The 25,955-nt window shown below is 36.6% G+C and overlaps 1 protein-coding gene across 1 annotated transcript; it reads right to left on the bottom strand.

Moving 5' to 3' along the window:
• Positions 1 to 10,571: 10,571 nt before the first annotated feature.
• Positions 10,572 to 19,454, bottom strand: slitrk5b (SLIT and NTRK-like family, member 5b). The gene is made up of 3 exons (XM_032568328.1): positions 19,221 to 19,454; positions 18,749 to 18,861; positions 10,572 to 18,364 (listed from the first exon to the last, which is right to left on the bottom strand). Exon 3 carries the CDS (start codon positions 18,307 to 18,309, stop codon positions 15,709 to 15,711), a length of 2,601 nt encoding a protein of 866 aa, XP_032424219.1. The 5' UTR covers positions 18,310 to 18,364; positions 18,749 to 18,861; positions 19,221 to 19,454; the 3' UTR covers positions 10,572 to 15,708.
• Positions 19,455 to 25,955: the final 6,501 nt, after the last annotated feature.

Below are 25,955 nucleotides of genomic sequence, written 5' to 3'. Positions count from 1 at the left end.
ATGTTCCATGAGAGTAAACATCTCTCTTTTCACTATAATATTTTATTTTTTATTAGCAATTAAATAACTTCATGTTCCATTCCATATGATTTCATCATAACTATCATGCTGTATTAACTTGTCGATGGTCTGTCAGTTCACCATCTGACAGAGATATTTCTCAGCATACCCAGGCTTGCCAGTTGCAGTTACTGCAGTTTTGGCTGATCGTGCAGATTAAGATGCAGCTGTGCCCAGCGTTCATTAGGGATTGGGAATGTTCTCTTCTTTGTTTGGAGGCATGATTGTGTTTCCTCAGCTGCTTGTGTATGCTAATAGGTTATGCTGTCATTTTTTTCTAGTTTTCCTGTGGTTTAAAATATATATGAAAGTGTCTTAATGGCCTTTGTCATTGGTATTTTTTTCATGCATTTATCTTACAGATTGTCATGCAGACCTTTTTTTAAATGATTGCTGTAGTTAAGACTAAAAAACCCTATTTACTTCTGACCATTACTATATGAAACACTGAAAAGTCAAATTTTGGTGCTTTAAACCAGCACAAAACCTTTTTGGTGTGAGCAATCATTAATGATTTATTATTTAGAGTAGGAACAACAGAGCAGTCACTTTAGCATTGTATATTAGTGCGGTTAACACTTCTAGAATGATAAAACAGCACTGTCTTTTTATATTTGTATCTCCCACAGAATGTAGACCGTTCAAATTACGATAACAGCGAGATTTCCAAAAGGCTGTCAAGCTTTGCAGATCCGGCATGTTAAAGCAAAGACATACATTTAAAGCGTGAATGAAACAGATAAGGTTTCCTACATTCAGCCTTCCTGTTGTCTGCTGAAAGTCTTGCTCTCTTGCAGCATTAATGAACTCCATATTTTATGCAGAAAATTGTTTCCTTTTGAACAGCCTCTGAAATCTCTGTGCTTCCTCTAAATAATTTTTTTAAAATTTAAACAACTCACTGAAACTGGATACTTTGGATATACTCTCCACAGTAACATCTTAAAAACACCTTCTGTGCCATTAAGCTGCATATCCAGTTACTCCACTCTGACTGTAGGTATGCATGTAAGGGAAACAAGTTCCAGATTTTATAATGTCCATTTAAATGGACAAACAAACAACAACAACAACAACAACAACAACAAAACAAAACTGGATTCAACTTTAAAAAAAAGAAGCAAAATTAAAATGCATTACTGAAAATTTGATTGGGCTCCATGACAACCTACTGAGGTAGATTTATCCATAATAATGTTCAATAATCATATTCACAATTTAGTTTTTAGGAAACTGCTTGTGCACTAGTCTTTAGGGTTACTCAGTTTGGGTTAAAATTGTAATGAGCCAACACTGATGATATCAAAGTGCTAAACAGTAAACATGAGTTGTTACTTTTCAAAACAGAGGACTGATTTTGTGTAGTAATGATGAACACTGCAATGATAATGGACAGTAATGATAAATGGCACAACCTAACTCTTCTGCAATGGTCATTTTTCACCAGGCAGGTTTACAAGCTCTTATTAAGGACAGCTTGGACTGCTAGAGAAAAACTGCAACTTAACCCTAACCCTTCCCTGCACTCATCCTCACAGTTACATCAATTTCCAAAAGACATTGAGTCATTGTCTAAAAGACACTTCCACTAATGACTTTAAGTCACACAATTTAAAAATGTTGAAAACAGTAAAGTGGTCCCCTCATGCCCCCTTTTCTGCATGTTTTAAATGTCACACTATGCCAACACACTTGATATAAATGACTTAAATACCTCCACGGCTTGTCATCAACTCCTACAGAAGTCTTTTAAAGACCTGTTCACTTAAAGGACCGCATCAAGGCATTGGTTAAATGCACGAAATCCTTTATCCTCACTGTGGGGTGAGAGTGTGAAGCAAACAGAAACTTGCACACTTCCATGAATCACTTGAAGTGGTGCCCTGTGTTCATTATTAATCCCACACATCTGCGTCACTCTCCTTTTTTTTCACATCTTCCAGATCCCACATATTTTATTCTTCAGCTTGTAAGATGTAGTTTGAGCCTTCTTTACTCTATGACATTAAACCAGTTTCATTGGTAATGCATATACCGTATATATGCATTAAAAGTAGATGAAAGATTATGATTATCATGATGAACACTATAGGATGGGCTAACAGCTCATCCTACAGGGGCCCAGGCCTTTGTGGACTTTAATTGTGTTAAAACAGCTCCAGCCTCATAATGTTATATTATTTAAACATTCTTTATGCCTGCATTGCAAATCAACACAGAACATAATGGTTGTGATATGTATTATTGGACAAGAGGGGGTGCACCAAAAGGGAGCATCTTGTGTTAAACACATACATTTGGAATAGATCATTTTTCAGTCAGCGCAACCTAACAAAAATAGGGTGAAAATCAATAAAACAGCATTTGCTTAATTTGCAATGATGTTTTGTTCTTCTGTACTTTTATATCAGACAGACAGTTATCTTACCTGGAAACATTTTATATGTTCAATTTCCAGAAAGTGTTTCAATTAGAAATCTTTGGTGGCCTCCCTCCTTATATCTCCTGGAGCAGCTTCCTTCCGCTTCATAAAAAGAGCCTGGTTTGAGCTCCGAGATGTACCACAAATCCATGTGAAGCAAATGAAAAATGCCTCAAACAAACTTGCAGGGGAAAATAATTTGTCATTGTACCCACCAAACAAACATTAAGTAGGAAGGGACAACAGGGCGAATGACACAGAGCCACATTACCAGGATAAGAAAATGATACTGTGCTTTAAACTGGCCAGCTAATGGGTTTCTTATTGAGTAGATCTGTTTACCAATCCTTTAATAAGTCATATTTAAGAAAAGACAAAGGGCAGTACACATTCTCACCCCATTTCCTTTTTTATTATTTTAGATTTTAAGGTCTTAAAGTTATTAAAGGGATGAGTGGAAGCATGATTAAATGCCATTGTTTATCTGTGTGATACAATTATATAATGCTTGTTCATATTAACATACTTAGGGAAAACTGATCAATTAAAATAATAATAAAGGCTAATTATAAATCTCATCTAATTTCACACAAGAACCAAAATTACATACCAGTTTAGGTTGCCAGAAGTCGGCTGTTTATTTGGCTGCTCAAGCAGCTCAAGCTTTCCAGTTTTGTGGCTCATTCATCTCCTCATGTGTCTAAACAGCAGCATTAACATCCTCTTTTCACTCCTAATCTATGTAGAAAAAAAACTCTTTGCAGTAGCCTGGCTGTGGCCTGCCTCTTTGCCTACTTTTTGACGGAAAAAAACTGCATTGTAAACATTTATTAATAAATTAATATTAAAAAAACTAATTAACAACTGCTGATGTGAATTAATTCAAGCAATCTTTGTCTGATAATATTTTATTTTTTCTTTACAACATTCTGGTGTTTAAGTGCAATGAGAACTTTGTAAAGAGACAAGTACTTTTTCACTGCAACATTTGGCAAAAACTGGTCTGTTGACTTTTTTTTTACTTTGCCACATTATTATCAAATAAGCTAAAGCTATCTTTGTAAACCGTCCATGGTTGGAGCAAATAGATTTGCAGTTTCTGCAAAATGTTTTGTTGACTTTAATGTATTTCAGAACTGACACAATGCTACTTATGCAGGAATAAGTAATTAATCCAATATGTACTTATTAAGGACACAAAAGTGACATTCATTAGGAGGATAATGCTAATTGGCAAGCTTGTCTTTATCAATAAGGAATGTGCATAAGTAACAATAATTCAAACATAGCTCATGTCAAAACATAGAAAGGTTAAAATTTATGACAGAATCGGGCACCTTTTAAGGATGTTATTTGTTAAGTTGTTTATATTATGACACCTCTCAAGCTTTTCTAAAGACGTGCTTTATGTTTTCATAATACCAGACAATCCTTGTCAAGATTGCTGAAGCTTTTCAGCGGCTTGCAGGACAAGTTTGACACACATCATGGGAAATCGGAGAGATCTTGGCAGCCAGCCAATAATAGCTTGTCAATTATCCAGTCAGCAGTGAACAACTGAAGTGCTGTTTTACATAAATTAATAAGAGCTTCATTAATGATGCTGGAGCTGACACATTCGGGTGGAAGGCTGTCTGGCATTAGCTTGTTAGGAGTTGTGGCAGAACGAGCCAGAGCACAAAGAGAAACTTAAAAGGAGTTTTTTGATGCGCTTACCACTGGCCCACAGTACACAGCCCTCAGCCAATAATGCTTCTCAGTGGTTAATGAAGAAAGATATGTATGGTCAAATGCATTTAATGCTGAGGCATTGGCTTAGCATTCTTTGAAGTGGTGCTTTTTGAATGCTAATGTTTTTCCTGACCTATTTGCTGCTTTACATTATGGAAATTACTAATGGCCTTGGTGCCCATGGAGGCTGTGGAGATGCTGCTACAGCAGAACAACAATGTAATTAATACAGGAATATATTCATAAACCTCCAAACAAGAACCAATAAATTGGGAGCAAAACTGCATCTGAAGTTGTTTTGGATGTTCGACCAGTTGTGAAACATTACCGTCAAAGTCAGGATCTCATTATGTTAAAACACATAAAAATCTGGGTGAAGACATTTGTTTGACAGCTTGAATATGGCAGGACTCCCTCAGGTCCAGAAGACGTTACCCAGCACCCCCACCTTGCCATCTGTCTGAATCCATTGTAGCTTGTTGGAAATCCCACAAGGATACTTAGAGGGAAGAAAGACAGAAAAACAGAAAAGTGCTTTTAGGAACCACAGCACACCCTTTGCCTGTCATGAGTGCTGAGGATAGCTTTGGGATCTTTCCATGCCTTGAACTAAAATCTGTTAGGAAACTTTCTTCAAGTTCAACTTTATAATTTTTTGAGATGCCTTCGACTTGTTTTTGTGTCCACTGATTTTATATTTTTGAGGGTTTAAGATTAATTTACCACTGCTGTTAAATGAAAATAAGACAGCGGGCAACAGCAAAACACGAGTAGTTAACAATTTTAGCAAATATTTGTCAATAACATATACAAAATAGGCAGAGAAAGTGGCAGTTTTACCTTGAATATTTACAACGAAACAAAGAGTAACACTGCTTTCAACTGCGTTTTAGTAAACAAAAGGTTCTGTTTTTTTTGTTTTTTTTACAAAGACTTTTTTAAATCATCAAAGTCTTGGTGTTACCAATATTTAGTTTCATTGTTTTAGAGAATAATACCAGACAAAAGTATTTTCTTCATTACAATTCAATCACACATACCTTTAACATAGAAATGGTTTGTAAAACCAAAATTTAAAAAAAACAATTAAAAGCAAACAAAAGAGAAAATCAATCAAACAAGATGTTCAAAAATCAGTTTAAAAAGGAGCAGGAAGAAGTATAAACTTATTAATCCCCCCCCCCCTCATTACACTATAATCCATTGTATATGTTTCTGTATACAACTAAGCAAATTAATTATTAATGACATTTTCTTAAAATGTTTCAGTCCCCTACCTTTATGATTACTTCAGCAATTATGTATATGTAGTACTTTTTATTTCCACAGACCATTAATCTGCTGTGAAACATTCCACTGTGTGGTGCACATTAAGTGTCTCATTATGGATTCAATGCTCGCCCACTGCACAAAATGCAGGACTGAAGAACATAAGCTTCAAGTAATTAAACCTATTTGCTTTGCAACAAAGTTTTATCTGTTCTTGCCAGAAAAAAAAGGAAGCATTTGAGGAGAATAATTATTACAAGCATCAAATCTGATTTACTAACATGCGTGAGAACAAAGCACGCATTTGAATATTTATACTCCAGCGATTAGCTACCTGCGTTCCAGGTGTCGGTTTGAGTTTGTAAGATGGTCTGGAAGGAGAAGAAGGAAACAGTTGAGCAGTTGCTGCATTTAAATTCAGACTGCCACAGCACATGGGCAATCTGCAACAGTCCACTCACACATCAGAGCACTTCATTCACAGTCAAGTCAGATTTATCAAGGGGCCTTACATTATGAAATTTTAAAAAAAGCAGTACTGTTTTGTTTTTGGCTATAAAGAATATGTATTTTCATGCTTAAATTCCCAAACTAACCCACAGTTCTATGTAAGCTGTGTGATAACATTTGTTTAGTTAAAAGTTTATCTTTAGTCTGGAATTATTGTTAAGGCTCAGCTGCTTTTTCATTCTGGGTTTTTGTGTCTTTCTCCTCTATCCCTCTCTTCTCTCTCTTAAATGAATGAGGAAACAAACACAGAGCCCTTTCAGGTCACATCTTTTTCAAATCAGCAGGAGACACTGTTCATGCTGGTGTGCTGCATTTCCAAATAAACCTACCTTGAGGCAAACAACATAAACAACCAGAATAGTTTTATTAAACAAATGCAACACACCATCTAGCCTATCCTGGTCCTGCTCGTTTTTTTTTTCTTCCTTTTTTTTTTTATAACAAATTTATACCCGGTAAGCCTGCCTTTTAATGGTAGCCACTCTTGTGACACTTCAGGCCAAGACACATCAGTGCCCTTGATGTGATGAAGAGCTACAAGAAGGAGCTGATAAAAAAAGAAAGAAAGGCTGAGGTTAAGATGAGATAAGCAACTCTGCAGGGCAGCATAAGAATGGCCCAGTATGCTAACGATTGAGTAGAGGAAAACATAGCGGATTACTTTGAACCAGGGAGCGCTATTAACCCTTTCACAATAGTGCCTGTAAACACTGTTTTATTTATAGCTGAAATCACATATTTACACTGTTTGATAAAACACATAACCTTTTGTTCTGACATTTAATCAGACTAAACCTTTTGTTTTTGTTTTAGGTCAGTTTGGATAAGCAAAACAATTTTAATTGCTACATGCTAGATTAATAACATAAATATAATTATGCAATGGTTTTCTAAAATTCCAATTAAAATTTAGTCTGTGGATGTTCTTCAAAGTTCACTGCAACATAAAATAAATTTTACAAAGTTTATTACGAGCAAGGTTGTCTCTGAATTCAGATCTTGAGGAATGGAAGAGAATTCTAGCAAACTATTGTAAAGAACAAAAAATATGTAAACTACTTAATTTAACACACACACACACAAAAAAAACATCTGTTAAAAACAACATATCCAACTTATTCTTCTGGCATTCAGCAAATAAAAAAATCTGATATTCCTTCCTGAGGGAAAATAATTTCAGTTTATGTATCTTTAGCTATTTATTTAGTATTTTTAATCCCTTTTTTAATAAATCATGAAATAAAACTTTGAACTGTGTGCAAATATTTAGAATAATTTCTGACCAGTTCAGAGATGTTTAATAAAGATGTGCTTCCACTACTAGAATCTTTTACAAGAACAAGTGTTGTTTTTCGACTCTCAGTCATTGCCAGAGGAGGAACTAGTGCTAATCTAAGGATGCCAGGTTACAAGGGACCCAACAAAAAAATCCTGTTAGGGAAGTAGAACTTCTTGGATGGATTCTGAGACATAGATGAAACTCTAGGGAAGGTGCTAAATATTATACAAAAATATTTATTTTGTGTCGGTGACTCACAGTTTATATTATATTATATTTTCTGGATTGACAGAGTAGGATTAATCTGTTGTGTTTTCCATCACATTTGAACCCAGCTACTCATTTAATATCCCTGTGCTTAACAATGCTTACAGTGAAAACAGATTACAAAATATATTGACTAACATCCATCGTCTTACACCCTTGTCCCTAGTAGGGTTGGGAGGCTGGTGCCTATCTCCAGCGAGACATTTCGGGCGAGAAGCAGGGGTTCACCCTGAACAGGTTGCCAGTCTGTCGCAGGGCAACACAGAGACAGACAAACAACCATGCACACACACACTAACACCTGACAGTCATGTTTTTGGACTGTGAGAGGAAGTCGGAGTACCCGGCTTCTCTCCGGTACAAAGTTCTTGAGGCTTTGTTTGGCAAAGTTCTTGAGGCAAGCATGGATACACATTGAGTCTGCATGCCAACTCCATGTAGAAAGACCCCAGGCCGGGAATCGAACCCAGGACCTTACCTACATCATGTGCATTGCTTCACTATGCATTTTAAACGTGAGCATATACAATTTAATCAAGCTTCCATGAAAACATGTTAAAAAAATGTACAGCCCTCATATACATTATATACCACACGTGTGCCTTTGCTACAGAAGCAACTTTCAGCATCTTCATTTAAGAACCAGAATCCTATTATACAACTGGTAGAAACACATTTCTTCCGTCTACTTCTCTGTATTGACAAATGCATAAACATATATATTCTTGATTATTCCAAATGGTAACTAATGACTCATGATTTGGATGTTTTCATGTCTGGCAAATGTTTGGGATAAAAGGAATTCATTTATCTTGGTAACAGCAACAAGTCTCAGACGTTATTATGCGCACAGCCAGCAGATATTCTTACTCAGAGCTAGGAAAGCTTCTTACAAACATCAATTCACTGTCTTCACAATATGGCATCTTAGTGTGCCTGTTGCTTAAGCTTTTCTCTTTTCTTCTTGATGTGAAATATCACTCTTGTGTTCAGCGTGAGTACTATAAATGGGAGGATGATGGGGGGATTTTGTCACTTTTCTCAGGTTGGCAGACATAAGCTTGGATCAGCCTTCATAAATATTAGTCTGCCTCGAACATACTATTTTCAGTGGTTGCCAATACTCTTGACAAAATTTTGCAAATCTGAATCCCTCAAGACCCAGCCCAGAAACGTGTGATTTGTTTCCAGAATCATCATAATCCAGTGGACGTCAAACATCATACATGATTTAACAAGAAAACTGGACATAGATAAATGGTAGTTTATGTCTGAAATACAACGCATCAATTATTACTGAAAGCATTCAGTTGGGGAGGGCTTTTAAATCAGAAAATGTCGAAAGACGAATAGACAGGATGAAGGTTTTGCCATGTTGTTTGGCAAAGTCCTTGAGGCAAGCATGAATACACACTGAGTCAATAATTTATGCACTCAGACACACTTTTAAACACACACAGATAAAAGTGAGAGGGAGAGAAACACGGCAAACACAGCTCAGGGAAACAGAAGACTCAGAAATCTTCAGGGACAGACACAGAGTCTGAGACTAACAACTGCAAACCACACGCGGATTGTTACAGATAAGATTTTTCTCTACTCTTCGCAACGACAAAAATGTCAAGGAGGTTTGAATCATCTGTGTTTCTAACGTGTTGCCCGACCAATAGAAGCTAGTGTTTGTCCTTTGGTTAGCGCTTGCAGTCATATGCCGTCTTCACACTGCCTGACACATCTCTTCAAGCTTACGTAATGTTGATCTGCCCTAATTTTCCCTCTCCCTGGCAAAGCTGGGGTCTTCAAGAATCAAAGCAACATTACACTATCAACCTGGAAAAAAAAAAACCAAAAACTGAATGAGTATACGGGGCCTTGCACTAATATTCACTCCAATCACAAAGTAGAACAAGATTGTGAAGGGTAAAATTCTAGATACTTTTCAAAATGTCTTACAAAATAAAAGTCTGAAAAGGTGGTTTGAGTTTTTCTTCACTTCCTATCTGATACACTAAAATAAAATGTAGTGGAATCAATTGCCTAACAAGTTCGTGATAAAGCTGAGAAATTTGAACCACGGTTAGGTAAGAAAACAATATACTAATCTTTGAACATTTCACATGGTGCTGTCCAATCTATCATAATGGCACAACGGCCATCCGACTGTACCATGAAGCGCGTTAATCAGAGAAGCATCCAGTAGACCAAGTAGATCTCTACAAGAGCTGCAAGAAGGTTGCTCTTGTCAGAGGAGAGCAAAGCCGCAAAAGATTACATCTGATGAAGAACTAACACTGCACTGCACCCTGCCACATTGAAAAATATTGGTGGCAGCATCATACTGTTTTCATGCTTTTTTTCACCGGGGACAGCAGTGTTAGTCAGAATTGAAGGGAAGATGAGGAGAGATAAACCACAGACAACAGATACTGAAATACAGTAAAAAAAATACACATAACAGAAGTCTGTGTATCAAATGTTTACAAACTCTGTATGGCAATTGTATCTCATGCACACGATTTTTTCTGTTTATGTGTCAGATAATTGGATGTTACCATGGATACTCAGCTTCCAGAAAGCTATATCTGCAGAAAAAAAATCCCAAAACAAATCTTGTTTTCCTTAAGTGTCTGTAAGCACACAAATGTCTTCGTACTGCACAACTACAACGAGGTCAATTGTTTTAATATTACAGCACAGAGTACATTACATTAAGAATTTTCTGTCTTGTTTTTCCATAGAGACTTTATTAAATAAAACCCAGTTTTGCAAATAGCCTTTCTCTGAACTTCGTGAAACAGCTTCATTGATTATTCAAGCTCTCAGTCAATCTCAGTAATAGTATGCATCATAGAGTGTTTCATTATTTCTTTTTGTTTAACTATGGAAAAAAGAATGTCTTGAATATTTTAATAGGATTTCAGCTCTGAAATGTTCATGAAATCGCCAGAGGGCTTGTTGAACGATTAAATTCTGTCCTTCCCATGCAGTGTGACACACAACATGGTTTGCAGAGCTAAGGAAGACAACAGCAACTCAAATGAATGCATATCTTTTATTCATTAGCGAACTACTAAATAAAATGGCACACTGTAGATATTTTAATCCCACAAATTCCTAGTTGCACTTTGTTTTTCCAAATAAAGAGACATGAGTTGTTTTTTTTTTTTTGCCTTCAAAGACAAAGCAAGTTTGCAATGAAAATGCTGATGATGTGTTCTATTTACAGAGGCTGACACAGAAAAATCACTGTTTTGTATGAAAATCAAACAAAGCAAACACAGGCAAACAAGAGAAGTTGGAATAAGAACCAGAGACTGACCCAGTTTCCTCTTCGTAATTTAAACATTTGCAAATATTCACACAACAGTCACATTTAATTCTAGCATGTTTAGATTAGTAGTATTTATAGTCTTAATAGGGACCAAAAAACAGTTGCATATTGTCAGTAATAACCACGTAGTGAATAAAAAAAAAACTTTACAAATTTCTGGTATATACAGTAAACACATTTTATTACACTGTTGCATTGTAGAAAATAAGATTAACCCAAATATAAGCAAGAATTAGGGATGTCCAAACTTTCTGTCATTCATAAAGCATCATTTATTTTTTTCTGTTTATAATGATATATTTGGCTCTGCACATTCAACTATAGTCTTAAAAAAACTCATATATTCTTCTTGCTAAATAAACTATAATGCTGAGAAGTTTACAAAAGTGCCAGGCTAATATTAGCATGTTTACTCTGCTTTAATATGTGATTTGGCTAAAAATATGTTTCATAGTAATTCTACCCAACAGTGGGCACAGGCAGCTGTCAGAGAAAGTAATTATCCTGCTTCATAAACTAATAACTTTGCTTTGAATGTCTCAAATTTAATGACAACTGTTTCAGCTGCTGTTTACCATTAAGATAATTATATTTGAGCACTGCACAGACTAGGTCACATGACACAAGCTATGTTTCCAACAAACTATCATGCGAATTTTGAGCAAACCTTTGAGATGTCACAAAAAAGTAAAAAAAAAGAAAGAAAGAAAGAGAATGCGAAATAGGCATGTTTCCATCTGCACGTTTGGAGAAAACCAACCAGGCTATGCAAAGTTTAATTTGTCAAATGTTGACATTACGCATAGCGGTAAAGAACAAGAAGTAAAAGTTGCAAACTAGCATTCACCACATATCTCAGAAAAATGAAGATTTTCAGGAATTTTACCCTATCGGCAAGTTGAAATTTTTCTTTCATGTCAACTAGTATTGGTGATGTTACATGCTATCCAGAGAGATAGAGAAAGAAATGTAATTTTAATAATAAAAACAGTGTGGACGGAAATGCCATTGCTCTCACATGCCATCTATACACACATATATCGAATTAAAACTAATGTACCTTGTCCTGATGCAGCTGGACATTGCGAATTCTACAGCTTTAATTGTAAAACACACTCAACATTAGACTGGATCAAAAGCAACACAAATGTTTTCAGGTTGTGTAAGGATTTGATGCTCCAAAAAATCCACTTAATTTTGTTATATTTTTGCCTGAATTACATAGGTTTTGCAATACACCACCATACCTGGCAAGGAAAGAATATGATGACTGCTTTACATGGCTACTCGAAAATCAAGATTTTTCAGGTCAATAAAGCGCTGTACTATTTGTCAAGCTATAAACCCCAAGTTTGCAACAAATGACTGCACTGCTGAGACAGTAGGCCTGGGATCAGCTCAGGACATCCCTAATATAATTTAAGAGACTTTCTCTCAACACTACCTGAACTCGATTTTTTTTTTTTTTTTGCTGCTTTGAACTAAAAAGGTTATTACACACCACAAATTGAACAAACTTCAGACCTGATACAATCAAATAAACATTGCATTTTGTATTGTTTTCACCACTTTCATTTTATAGCAGAATACTAATAAAAAAACAAAACAAACAAACAAAAAATATAGCTGTGCAGGTACATATCATGCATCAGCTGTGAATATTTTAGCACACTTGCTCTAATCATAAAAAAAGTAAATCCATGACAAAGTTGATACAAGAAAGGCAACAAATCAAGGCATCCTCCTTGCTTAGCATCATGCTGCAATAAAAAACTCGCTGTCATGCAGACACAGTGTAGAAACAGCATGTCTTCTGATTGGCTGAGCCATGGTGACAAGTTCAGTGCATTTGAGAAATAACTGTGTATTTAACTCTCAGGGAAAGTCATATTTCTTGGCTTACTCTATTACCCCAGGACCTGATTAGACTAGATTAAGACTGGATGATGTGCTTAGTTCCTTTGAAGAAAGTCTTATGCATAGAAATAACTTTATCCGATTAACCAGTCATTTATTATGATTTTCTATCAAACAGCGCTTAGTTGTTACGTGGGCTATAATATCCCTCACCATAAAGACGTAAATGACTGAAGTAAAGGTGCCACATTTGAAGAGATGGCATCATAGTCATAAAGGTTCGGTGACAACTGAGAAATGAACAGATTGTCCGAGTGTCATCTATATCTATGCATAGTAAATAATTTGTAACATAATGTAACCCTTCTGTCTGCATTTATCAGACCAAATCAGTGGCTATATGCATGTTTCTCTATTGTGAATTTACAAAAGTGACATCATCATTGATCAGTAGTCAATAGTGCATTTTCTCATCTTCTATTACTAAAGAAAAGGAAATAAAATATATATAAAAAGGAGTTTGTTTTTTTTATAATATAAAAATAGTTGTTTAACAGATGCTCACATATGCCTGAGGCCAATAAATGTTCTCTAAATAAAAGGAATATTGAGACAAAGCATGAAACGGACCCAACTCCAAACTGCCTACCAGTGTCAGGTTTTCAGGAGGCAGGGTGCAACCAGGCCAGATCACCAATCTAGCAGAGAATCACTCAGGACAAACAACCATGAATACACATGCACATTGATGGGCAATTTAAACTGTCCAATTCATTCCATTCAAATATTTTTGGTGTTTGCAAGAGAATATCTTCACCTGCACAGGGAGAAGATGCAAAAAGCACACAGTAAGGTCCTGACCGAGATTTAAACCGAGGAATTTCTTGCTGCAAGGCAACACCATGGACAACTGGGTCACTGTGCAGCTCTATACATGAACGTGCAAATGCAAATTTGTTTCAACCAGTTTTCAACCCAGTGCCATGGGTTGAAAACTGGCATTATGCACACAACATGTCTTTCTGCTGTTCCCTGACATTTCAAATTCGAAAGTATTTGCGAGCAACAGTAAAATCAACAACTGAGATGACTTTTATATAAATAAAAAATACTGACTTGATTACTTACTTGATCTTTTTTTAATATCTCCTAAGCAGGTGAATTTTCATAATTCTCAACATTAACATGCAAAATTAATGACTTTGATTTGAAATACACCACTTTGTAACTTCATTTCACCACATTTGACAACCTCTTGATTTTTTTTGAGTTTTGCTTTATCTTTTTGCAAGTTAACAAGTTAAGTCTTTATTAAAAGTTGTCCCTCTACTTGTATGTACAGCGCAGGTCCTGAACAATAAACATTGAGGACAAACTTAGAGAAGCCTTAAACTGTCAGAACTTGGAAATAAATTCAAAAGCAGTATATCGTTAAAATTAGAACATTTTCACATTTTAACGAGTTTTACATCTCGCTATAATGTGAAAGTTTCATGTCATAATGAGCTACTGCTGAATTTATTTCCCAGGTCTGGCAGTTAAATGCTACAGAGAAAATACTATGCTTGAGTTCTACTTTGATGGAGAGTCAGGCTCAGGTGAATATTTCTATTCAGGACTACCAAGTCTGTTGCAAAATTATTATTTTAAGATTCTCATTTTCTTTTTCCTATACACATTCCAACCTAGTGTGTAAATAAATCTCTTTGCAGCTCTTTCTAACTCTGAAAAAGACTCAACTGTTGGTCCGGATAATTTACTCAAATTAATTTACTCACCCACTTTTTCTATTACGGTAATTACAGTAAACACTGGTGTCCTTTCTTTGATGAGGTTGAGCTAACGTATATAATTTCATCATCCAAATTAAGCCAAACCTGACACTGACAAGGGGTCTTGTTGTGGGTCAACAGCTGTAGTTCATGCTTAGTCACACTGAGCAGATTCGACTTTTAATTTACACTAAGCATTAAATGTGGTGTTATGGAAACACAGCTGCACAGATGCACAAGAAATACAGGTAGTATAAATCAAACATTTAACAGGGTTTTTGTTGCATATTTATGTTTTTATGCTTTTCGTTCTTGGATTGCTTTGGTGTTGACTTAAGGAAATTTTAAAATGGATGTACATTTATGTGTAATAAAGTTGTAGAAACTACATTTGTACAAATTTGGAGTGTGGAAAACAGAAATAAAGACATCCGAACTGATACAAATTTTTGGTTACTAATCACAAGTGCAACAAGTATTGACTTAATCTAAAACATTTGCTGGTTGGGAAATGAGATGTTGTCACCAGAGGGGTCTAAGTATACAAACGAGGCTAGTGTAATATTGTCAGGGTACAGACAATCATTACATTTCTCCCACTTATCTGCTGGAGTGGAGACATTCACTGCATCCATAATTTATGTTTGTAGTAAAAATGAAGAATATTAATGTATTTCATATAACTGTTCTACAATTTTATTGTATATAAATCAATAAAAATTTACTTGAACTTTAATGCTTGAGTTTCACACAAAAAAGTAAGAAAATTGGCAGAACAGGCTGCCATATGCGTATCTCTGTCCAATAACATGAGCTTATTTAGAGGTGAAGAATATATCGTCTTCATAGCTCATTAATACTCATAAAATGCAGCCAATTTCAGAGTTAAAGCTCAGGCTCAAATTGTTGTCAGTGATTCTCTTCAGGGTGAATTCAGTGAAAGGGTGAGTCATAAGAGCCCTGAATTTGAGTTTTATGTTCATATTTGCACACTCAAACACAACTGCAAACCACACTGGACTGAAGTGTTAAGTGACGCTTCAAAATGAATAATTGCCCTCTTGTATCTCTCGCTCTGTAAAGCATAATTCCCAGAAAAGCATTTAATGTCTTACACTGCAGTTTGCTGAGTTGAGAAAATTGTCCTTTTTTATTTCAAGTAGGATACCACACAAATGCATCCACACTGATCATTGAGAGGACAGGTGTTTTAAAACTGTGTGAATGTAGTTCGTTTTTCCAGAACCTCGAGGTAATCTGGATCAAGATGAAGCTTTGCTTTCAGTTCCCAGTACTCGCTCCTGTTGGGTTCCACATAAACGGAACTCGGTGTTGTACAATACAATATTGTCTGTTGTATTCTCTCTGGTTGCACATATTGATGCCTTGCATCAAAGTCTGAGGTATACTGATTTGATGAGTGTACACCATGTCTGCAAGGTAAAGTATTGCTGTGGCATCTGTTCTTGTCAGGTTCGAGTACATCTCTATAGTAGCATGGATCGTCTCGGTAAGGGGTGGATGGCTTGTTAAGAGGCTCTGGAGTGGTGGCGCTGTACTCCGAGCTTATCACATTACTGGCTGCCTCTTCATCTAGGTTACCCAGAAAGGCGCTGCTTAACTCGTCAAAGTCTCTAAATCCATCCACTGATTTGTTGTCCATGGGGGTTTGTGCAGCAGTTCTGCATGTGGCTTCAGTAGGAGGTGGGATATACTCATATACATGCCCAGCTGATGTTCTTACTTTGGGAATAGATGCCTTTTTGTAAAGGCCATACTCCATGTTGAGAGAGCTAATGCAAGCATTCATCGATTCATTCTGCTCACTTTGACTCTTCTGCCGTTTCTTTTTTGTAGCCACAAACAGTCCTGCAGCCACAAACACAGACACAATAAATAAGAGGAGAAGGGCAAGAATCATTACAGATAAAGGAATAGTGTGGAGCTGAGTGTCGGAGTCTAAAGATGTTTCTATAGTGATAGTGCTTCCCGGAAAGGATTCCTCGGAGGGCGGAATCATAGAAGCAAGTATATCAGAGTTATTAGGGCAGAAATTAGTTGTCTTAATGTATCTCATATCTTCCCCAGCCAGCTTCTTGGGGGAGCCACAGATGACATTGTTTACAACTGTGCCCATGCTGAGCAGCTCCAGCCACATCTTCAGGTCTAGTATATTGCAAGAGCAATCCCAGGGATTCTCATATAAATCGACTTGAACAAGGGCTCTTAATTGATCAAGTACACCCCTGACAGGAAGATACCGCAAGTGGTTGTTACGAAGATTTAGTCTAGCTAATGTCAAGCCATTAAAAGTACCCTCAGGCAAAGTTTTCAAGAGATTATTGTTTAAAAAAAGAAGCTGAAGTTTTGGGACATGTTGAAAAGTGTCCGCGGTTACTTCTTTAATGATATTGTACTCTAAATATAAGAACTGTAGGCTCTCTAGTCCATAAAACATACTGGATCTAAGATGGTCAATCAAATTCCCATTAAGGTACAGTCTTCGCAGATTTGTCAAATCGCCAAAAGCTCTATCATCTACCCGAGCTATCCTATTGTTACCAAGATGAAGTAAATCTAAGCCAGTTGCCTCAATAAAATCTGAGCAATGCACCACAGGGATGTAGTTCCCTGTAAGATACATCTTTTTGGGGTTGTATGGTTTAGGATTCAGGTCAGAGATCTGTTCAATCTTTCTCTCCTGGCAGTTCACATTCAGCCCAAGGTCTGAAATCTGGAGATTGCAGGTGCAGGCAGTTGGGCAATCTAAAGGCACTGGAGATTTGGTCTGATATGACACAATTTGACCATAATTCTGTGGCTTATTGGATGGGACACGGGCGGTGGGTTTTGATTTTAATTTGGCTGACTGACGAGGTCCCTTGGTCGGTCTTGATGAAGATCTGGCGATGCCAGATGCGGTGAAGGAGGCGCCAACAGCTGGAGTGGTCCTGTAGTATGCGTCAATGCCCAAATGAGGGGGAGGTGGCATCTCATACTCAGCAATGGCTCTCCTTGGACACAGCTCTTGCTTTGAAACCTCATCAAGGTCTCTTCCATGAAGCCGAAATGGGAACTCACAAACCACGTCCCCAACCAAGGCTGTGTACGAAATGCTTTCCAGCCAGGTCTTCAGAGCAATCAACTCACAGGAGCAGTTCCACGGATTCTCCTCCAGTTGTAACTCCACAACACTGTTCATGTGCTCCAGCAGACCAATGTAGGGAAGCACTTTGAGCTGATTCCCTCGGAGGTCTAAATGAGTCAAAGGTACAAACTGAAAAAGGTTTACAGGCAGACTAGATATTAAATTGTCATTCAGAATCAAGACCTCCAGATGTCGAAGTCTGCTGAAGGCATTTTGCTCCACATGACTGATGTAATTATAATCAATCTGTAAATACTTCAGACTTTCAAGGCCATAGAAAAACTCTTCCTTCAAGGCATCAATTTTGTTATTATTGAGATGTAATCGTTTTAATCCCTGCAGTCCATTAAAAGCTCCAGCTTTTACTTCTGATATTTCATTATTTCCAAGATTTAATATTTTAAGTCCTTTGTACTCAGCAAAATCATTGGTAGAAAGCTTTGTCAAAAGATTCCCAGTAAGAAGCAATTGATACTGGGAGAAGAGCACTGGGCTTATGTCAGAGAGTCTTGCAATTCCTCGGCTTTCACAGCTCACTGTAAGCATCCCTTCTCTTTCCTCACAGGCGCATAGTTCTTGACAGATTTCCCCATAATGGCCAGACATTTCAACGGTGCACACTGATGTTGCACCGAGCAAAACATATGGAATCCAAAGCTGCATTTTCCTGCAAATAATGGCCAAACTTGCAGTCCTGCTAAGGTATCCTCAGTGTCATCTAGAATAAAAAAACAAAACAAAAACACATCGTAATGCGAATCTGACAGCAACTCTCACATCACATCAGAAAGCTCACGAGTCAAGATTTGCTCATACAATCAAGAAACTTTACTCTGAATTGAAAGGAACTTCTTCAAGCAGTGCAAAGGAAAGAAAAAAAAGCAAAGCGAGGTCAGAGCAACTAAGAACAAAACAAATGTCTGTGTAGAGAAGCCATATTGCATTTGCTTGCTGAAATGTGAAAAAGCAATTAAACGCAAAACACAAGCTTTCAATTGAACCATATACCTTAATTACAGCAGATTAACAGACATTTAGCATCTTACATCCAATACAGACATTTAGCATAATTTTCTCTCCAACTCCAGCTGGAAATACATACCTCATGCACATTGAAGAAGATGTAGGGTCTTTCCTGGGTGCTTCAGCGCATCTTTGTTATTTTTAATCCTTCGAAGCGAAACAGAAATAGGGATGTAGACGCAGCCGTCGTCACTAATGCACAGGAGAGGATGAAAGAAACGCTGATCAACCATAACTGCCAAATGCTTCTCTTTCAGCTCGCTGTGCCGGAGGAGACACGGCAGCGATGCTTGGTAACTAAGTTCCTGCTCTCTCTCTCTTTCTTTCCCTGTCTCTCTCCCTTTCCCCGTTTCTCTCTCTTTTTCTCTCTTCCTCTCCCCGGACGCGCACAAACACGCTGCCTCTCACTCGGTGGTCGAGAGGATGTCAAGTCATTTCATGCACAAAAAATCAACTCAGTGGAGCATCATACAGAGATGCACCCCCATCTAAATTCACACCTCCACCGTCACCCATTCCTCAACCACCCCAAAAGATGTTGACCTACCTACCAGCAAGAAGTCCACCAAAGATATCAATGATTTAAAGTCTGAGGCGTGCTTCCTGCGTCTGAAACAACGCATCTTGGTTATTCATGCAGAAAACAAACCTAAAACAAAAGAAGAAGAAGAAAAAAACGCCCTGCCAACGCCAAGTTGCATCAGCTCTTCATATAATCTGCCAGACCTGAAATAAGAAATGCCTGCAGGGGGGAGATAGCGATGCAGCTTGAAAAAAAAAAGGATAACCGTGTCACTGTCTGTCTTTTTGCAGACATGAATCGATTACATCTTTTCCACCATCACTCTGGCTCTTCCTTTCCATAGCTTGTGGATTTGGACTAAACCAAAGTAAACTGATATAAGGTGCTGTTGCAACTTTTTCTTTCTTTCTACATTACACGTCGAAAGAATATTATGAATATGAAATGTTCTGTTTTTAATATTCATATAATAGCAATAATAATAAAAGCAATATTATTACTATTATTATTGTGTCTAATCACAATAACTAGTCTGAATCGACTAACTCTATTAATTAGATTCTACTTTTAATACATTGCAAAGCTGTTGCCTATGGGCACCAAACTTAACTTTGACCATAATATATATTTTAAATCTTTAAGTGAAATTTTTATTTAATTGAAAACCAAGGGAAAAGTGTGCAAACAACAAATAATTACACCAAAGAATGGTGAACTAATTACATAATATTAATTTACTGCTAGAGTAAACATGTTATCCAGTGTTCATATCAGATGAGTGACTAGGTGCATTTCCATTTACCATAAGATTGTGCAAATTGAAATTATGAAAATAAGTTTATCTAATGGAAACAACAACAAAAAAAAGCTTTTTCAATAATAAGTTTCTTTGCTGGGATGAGGTGGTTTTTCAGCCATATCAAAATAGGTGTAATCCACAAAACTGCAATGGAAATACTTTGTTCGCATCACACGAGTCATGTGATCAACAGCTGGAAACGATAAAGAAGGAAGTGGTAGGAAGATGATGGTTTGATTTAGGGTTTTTTTTGGATAATGTGCAGCTGGTTCCATCAGAGCTCTATCAGCATCACACAGTTCATTAAAAGTTGAACTATTGGTTCCAACATATTAAATCCATAGCTCCTCTGTATAATCGGCGACTACAGTTTTGCCAAAACACCGCATACATAGCCACTGCCAAGGCTTATTGCTCCAATGTCTTCTCTAATGGCTGATAGGTGATGAGCGCTAACGCCATGGCTCAATTATGATTATATTTAATCTAAATGTTGACATCCATTGCTGCCATGATTTTAAATTATTTATTGTGTGAACAAGCTTAATCACGTGAGATTTTAATTTAATTTCTTACTTAATGGAAAAGCAGTTACTAACTCCACCGATTTTCGGGTTTTTAACACAAATAGGACAGAGATTTTTATAATAGGTTCTATTCACCTGCATTCTAAAATCAATTAGTCAGTTGCTTATTTTTGCCCAGTAATCAAATACAATGTAAGAACATGTAGGATTACATTTGACTCCTCATTAGGCTTTCACTCTCACATTAGAGCTGTTTCTCATTACTGTTTAATTAAAAAAAAAAAAAAAAAACATTTCAAGACATGGTCTCCAGAGAAGAAAATTATTCATGCTTTTGTGTCATCACATTTGGATGACTGTAATGTCATTTTTACTGATCTGGACAGATCATGAGTTTCATGTCTGCAGGCTATTCAGAATGCAACAGTATGACTTCTTACTAAATCTAGCAAATACATTCATATTCACCACAGTCTTATGTACTTCAGCTCCCAGTGGATTTTCGAATTTGGCTTAAAGTACTTGTTCTCACCTTCAGATCTCAGAATGTCCAGGCTCCTGATTATTTGTGTCAGCTTTTTATCAAACACTCTGCTGCTCATGGCCTTTGGTCCCAAGCCCAGAGTCTCCTGATTGTTCAACACACTGAGCTGAAAACTAAGGGGGACAGGTTCTCTCAGTCTGTGGCTCCTAAACTGTGGGACAGTTTTTCCCTTCAGATTTACTTTGCTGACTCTGTGGAGGATTTAAAATAAAAACAGGCAGGTATCAGGACAGGGTTTCTACTCTCATTCACACTCCAAAATACTTTTGTCTGTGTTATAGCTGGCATAGACAACATATGCTACCTATACCATACAATTTATTTCTCAGACATCATTGCTTGATTTTGTATTTAAAGAATTAGACTTCAGAAATTGGAAACATTAGTTTCTTAGATTTCTGTAACATATGAGCAAATTTAAAGCATAATCACCCAGCATTTTCTATTGTTTATTTTGTATTAATAGACAACAAGGGTGTTTTATGAGAAAGGTTACATTTTTTAAAAAAAATTTAAAATGTATTTATATTAACTAAAAAGCCTGTATACCAAGCCTCCCCAAAAGAAGCCATTGCCCTTCAAGCTAAATTCCTCTGGAGCCACATATGAACTTCACTAGGATTAATGTTGCGCTTGAAAGGCGGTTTATAAATAAACTTTACTTACTTACCTACTAGGGTAAAAATGATACATTAAATTTGCAACACAGTGACAGTACAAAGTTAGGAATTATTGTAGGCGCTCTAGGGATATGAAAATTTAAAGTACCTAAATTGCAATTTGATTGTAAGTCAAACAAATAGAAATAAAACAAAATGACATTATTTATGATAGAATGTAAAATGTAGTCAAAATTCATTACAAATGTTAATTTCATTAAAGGGAAACTTACTTGAAATATGGAAAGAGCTAAAAGAAAGGGACTACACTTAGTCGTCTTTAAAAAAATAAGCAAATAAATAAAAAAGAGGTCACATGCCTTCTGAGCTGATCTGGGTAGGACTAGCAGAGGATTCCGCACTTCTTGCTTTCTACAAAGAGTTAGTTTACTCAACAACCTAGGTCAGACAATCACGCATGCAAGCAGTCCCACCTCAGGGTAATTTCAAGTGTTTAAATAACCTAGCATATAGATTTAAACTGTCTATTAATCCACCCAATAATCTCTCCAAGGTTGCCAGAGCACTGAAGCCTGGCTCCAGCAGGCTAAAGACTTATTTTCTACTAAAATAATAAGATTAAACATATTTTATTGATAACAGATTTGGTAAGCTATTGGGCAACAGCAACATGATATACTGTACATAAAACAGACAACATAAATAAGAATGCAATAAAATGGAAATGTTTATACAGTAAAATAGTGTTCTCCAAAAATTTATATACCGTACATATTTGTGCAAATGAATCAGTGGTGGTGAACAGTAATTATAGAGTTATTGTCTAGGTTGAAGGCTGTGTTTTCGACACCAGAGCAATAAGAGTTTGTTGGAGAAGGTACTGTGCTGTCTGTCCAGTATGTAGTGGAGGAGTAGTCCATATTGACCATGATTCATAAGAGTTTATTCTGTCTCCTCCCCCCCACCACAATCTCAAATGTCTCCAGCCTGAGATAAATCACAGAGCCATCTCTCCTGATGGTCTTGTTCAGTCTTTACATCTTGAACAAGTCTTCAGGTCCTTACAGGGCCATAGAGGGTCACACAGGTCAAACCACCATGCACAGACACACATGCTCTCAACTAAAAGGCAATTTACAGAGATAATTTAAAACACCTGTTTTTGGACTGTGGGCAGTAACTGGGCAGCCCAGAGAGAACACATTCATTCACAGGGATTCAATTCAATTCAGTTCAAATTCAACAATATTTTATTAATCCCAAAGGGAAATTAAATTTGACATACTGTAGTCTGATGCTCAACCCAGTACTTAGCATGATGCAATTGGATATGATAATAACTAAGTTTAATTGGAATGTATGTGTGATTTAATGTGTGATTGACGTGACTCTTTTTCTAAATTGCCTTGAGACATTTGTTGTGAATTAGCACTTTGTAAATAAACTGAACAAAAGATATCCCTTTGGTGCTTCCTGTGACATAAGTAGAATTCAGCAGCAACAAATCCCTATGTTATTATTATCATCATTTATTACTTTCAAGAAGGGCTGATGATAATGGAGTAGACTGCAGCTATAAAGTTCAACAAATGCATAACCAACCTGATAATTAGCTATTTGGATTAATCCGAATGTGCTAAATGGGAGATTACAATAATTAAAAGCTTTGCTAAAAAAAAAAGAAAAAGTGAAACAGTGTGTGTGTTTATTCTAAAAGGTAAACTGAGTCATAGTGTGTGAGTCACTGTCCACCCTGTGTGCATATTTTTCATTCGGCCCTAATGAAAACCAAACAGTTATGGAATAGGCTTTCAGGCATAATCGGTGTTAATTATTTAAATGCTTCTGATCTGAACTGGAGACACATGATGCATACTAAATATTATGTTAGTTCAGTGATACAGCAAATGATGAAGAAAAAACACACACACACACAAGAAAAAAAAAACACTACCTGTCTGGCACTTTCTATCTGGATGGGTTAGCACTGAGGCAGAAACATGTCAAGTATCATTGCATTCTGCTGTGTCCTCGTGGAGCTGTATCCATCATACTCTCCACTTGGCTCTTGCTCACATGGGATGAGAGCAGGCGCATCAGGGACACTGCCTGTGGCTCATGCTAAAGAGTATGACGGCGGCATTCAGTGTGCATGCAATTCATTTTTGCTTCTGTTTCCACGGCCTTCAGAGGCTTTCTTCCTCAGTGTGGGCCTTTATCGCTAGCTAAGCCTATCATTATAACTCTATTTCTGCATAAATTAGCATTTATGTTTTAGTGCGGTATAAGTATGATAAGATATGATTTTATCTCCTTGCAGTCAAATATCAGTCACTCTGCTTTGTTTTTTATTACCAAATTTTAATGTGCTTATTTGCATTTCATTTTTGTTCCTGCTTATGTTTGCTTCTCTTACAGTATTACAATAAATCTTCATCCCTGGTCAAAAAGTGTAGCAGGAATATGAGGCGATGCATGACATGAGCTTCATTTAGTATCTCTCTAAGTCTTCCATGACACTGAACATAATCTTCACCAACTGGGAGCAGAAAGTAGTGTGCTGCACAAACACATAGGCAGCATGCACACATGCACTAATGCACACATGTAGCAAGTGAATGAGGGAAAATGATGATGACTAACAATTATGTGTTCCAAGGTCAGACATACACAAATGGAGTTGGAGCCATGCCACAGTGGATGATGGGTAGCTCTCCTGATTTATTCTCTATGTGGATGGCACATTGCAGTTTGTCATGTGCGTCCAGCTGCAGCATTCCAATAAAACGCTCTACCACTGTCTACCAGGAGGGCTCTGACTGGCCTTTGTTGCATTAGTTCTAATGCAGATACAAGGACATCTGCATAAATTAAAGTAGAAATTGATAAGTTAACTCATTTTAATAAGTCAGCTGATAAATGAAAACTTTTACAATATATTAATTTTCTCTGTACAGAGATATATTTCAATCTAGAAACCTTGCTGATTATGGCTGACAGTTAATGGGAATCCAAAATTTTGTTTCTCAGAATTAATATCCATGGGATATTAAAGAAGAGAAATACAAAAACAAATGAATTTAATTAAAGAAATGTGATTCTAGTAAGAAGCATGCCAATGTATATCATATGCAGTAAAGTTTTTGTTGGGGCTGTTTTTGAATGAATTAGTGTGTATTTCCAGCATGGCATGCATAGGATCAGCCTGTGGCTCTCCTGAAGTGGAATCCCAAGCTGCTTTGATAGCAGGTTTTATCTTCCCATTGTTATTGGGCCCACTGCCTCTAGTCTTCTTCCTAAAAATGAAAAATAAAATCTCTAATTGGATAAAGTCAGCTGAGTTTGAATAGTGATGTGATCGTCACTGAACCAGGTGATGTTTCTTTCAGCAGCACTGGCAGAAACCGAGTCCAATTGGAAAATATTCATTAACTTACAGCATGGGTTCCAAAGAAGAGCATTTGTCATGAAAAGTATCTTTAAAAATAAGCAGGTATTAAACAGGCTTTCCATTACATACATACAGTACAGACCAAAAGTTTGGACACACCTTCTAATTAAAATGGGTTTTCTTTATTTTCATGACTATTTATAAGGCAAGAAATCCCACTTATTAACCTGACAGGGCACACCTATGAAGTGAAAACCATTTCAGGTGACTACCTCTTGAAGCTCATCAAGAAAATGCAGAGTGTGTGCAAAGCAGTAATCACAGCAAAAGGTTGTTACTTTGAAGAAACTAGAATATAAGGGGTATTTTCAGTTGTTTTACACTTTTTTGTTTAGTGCATATTTCCACATGTGTTATTCATAGTTTTGATGCCTTCAGTGTGAATCTAAAATGTCAATAGTCATGAAAATAAAGGAAACTCATTGAATTAAAAGGTGTGTCCAAACTTTTGGTCTGTACTGTACATTTCTTTAATATATTTTTTTCTTTGGTCTGATATAATATCCATCCATCCATTGTCTATCTCCTTATCCCTGTAAGGTTTCTGGGGGGCTGCTGCCTAGTTCCAGCGGCCTTTAGGGGTAAACTGGGGTGCACCTTGAACAGATCGCTAGTCTGATGTAATTTTCTAATCCTAGGTGTCATCTTTTCATTAGTTGTAAGTAGAAATCTTCATAGTTAACAAAAATAAATGTTTGAAAAACACCTCTCTGTGTGTAATGAATCCATAAAATGTGTTTTATTGTGTAAACTGATTTATTGAAATAAATTAACTTTTCCATAATATTAAAATGTATTGAATATCTGTTAATGATATTCAAC

Source organism: Xiphophorus hellerii, chromosome 7 (genome assembly GCF_003331165.1).
Source record: "Xiphophorus hellerii strain 12219 chromosome 7, Xiphophorus_hellerii-4.1, whole genome shotgun sequence".
Lineage (NCBI taxonomy): Eukaryota > Metazoa > Chordata > Actinopteri > Cyprinodontiformes > Poeciliidae > Xiphophorus > Xiphophorus hellerii.
This window is presented reverse-complemented; position numbering and strand designations above follow the sequence as displayed.

Excerpts from the sequence above, each read along its gene's own strand:
- slitrk5b (XM_032568328.1), bottom strand. The coding sequence starts at position 18,309 with ATGCAGCTTTGGATTCCATATGTTTTGCTCGGTGCAACATCAGTGTGC.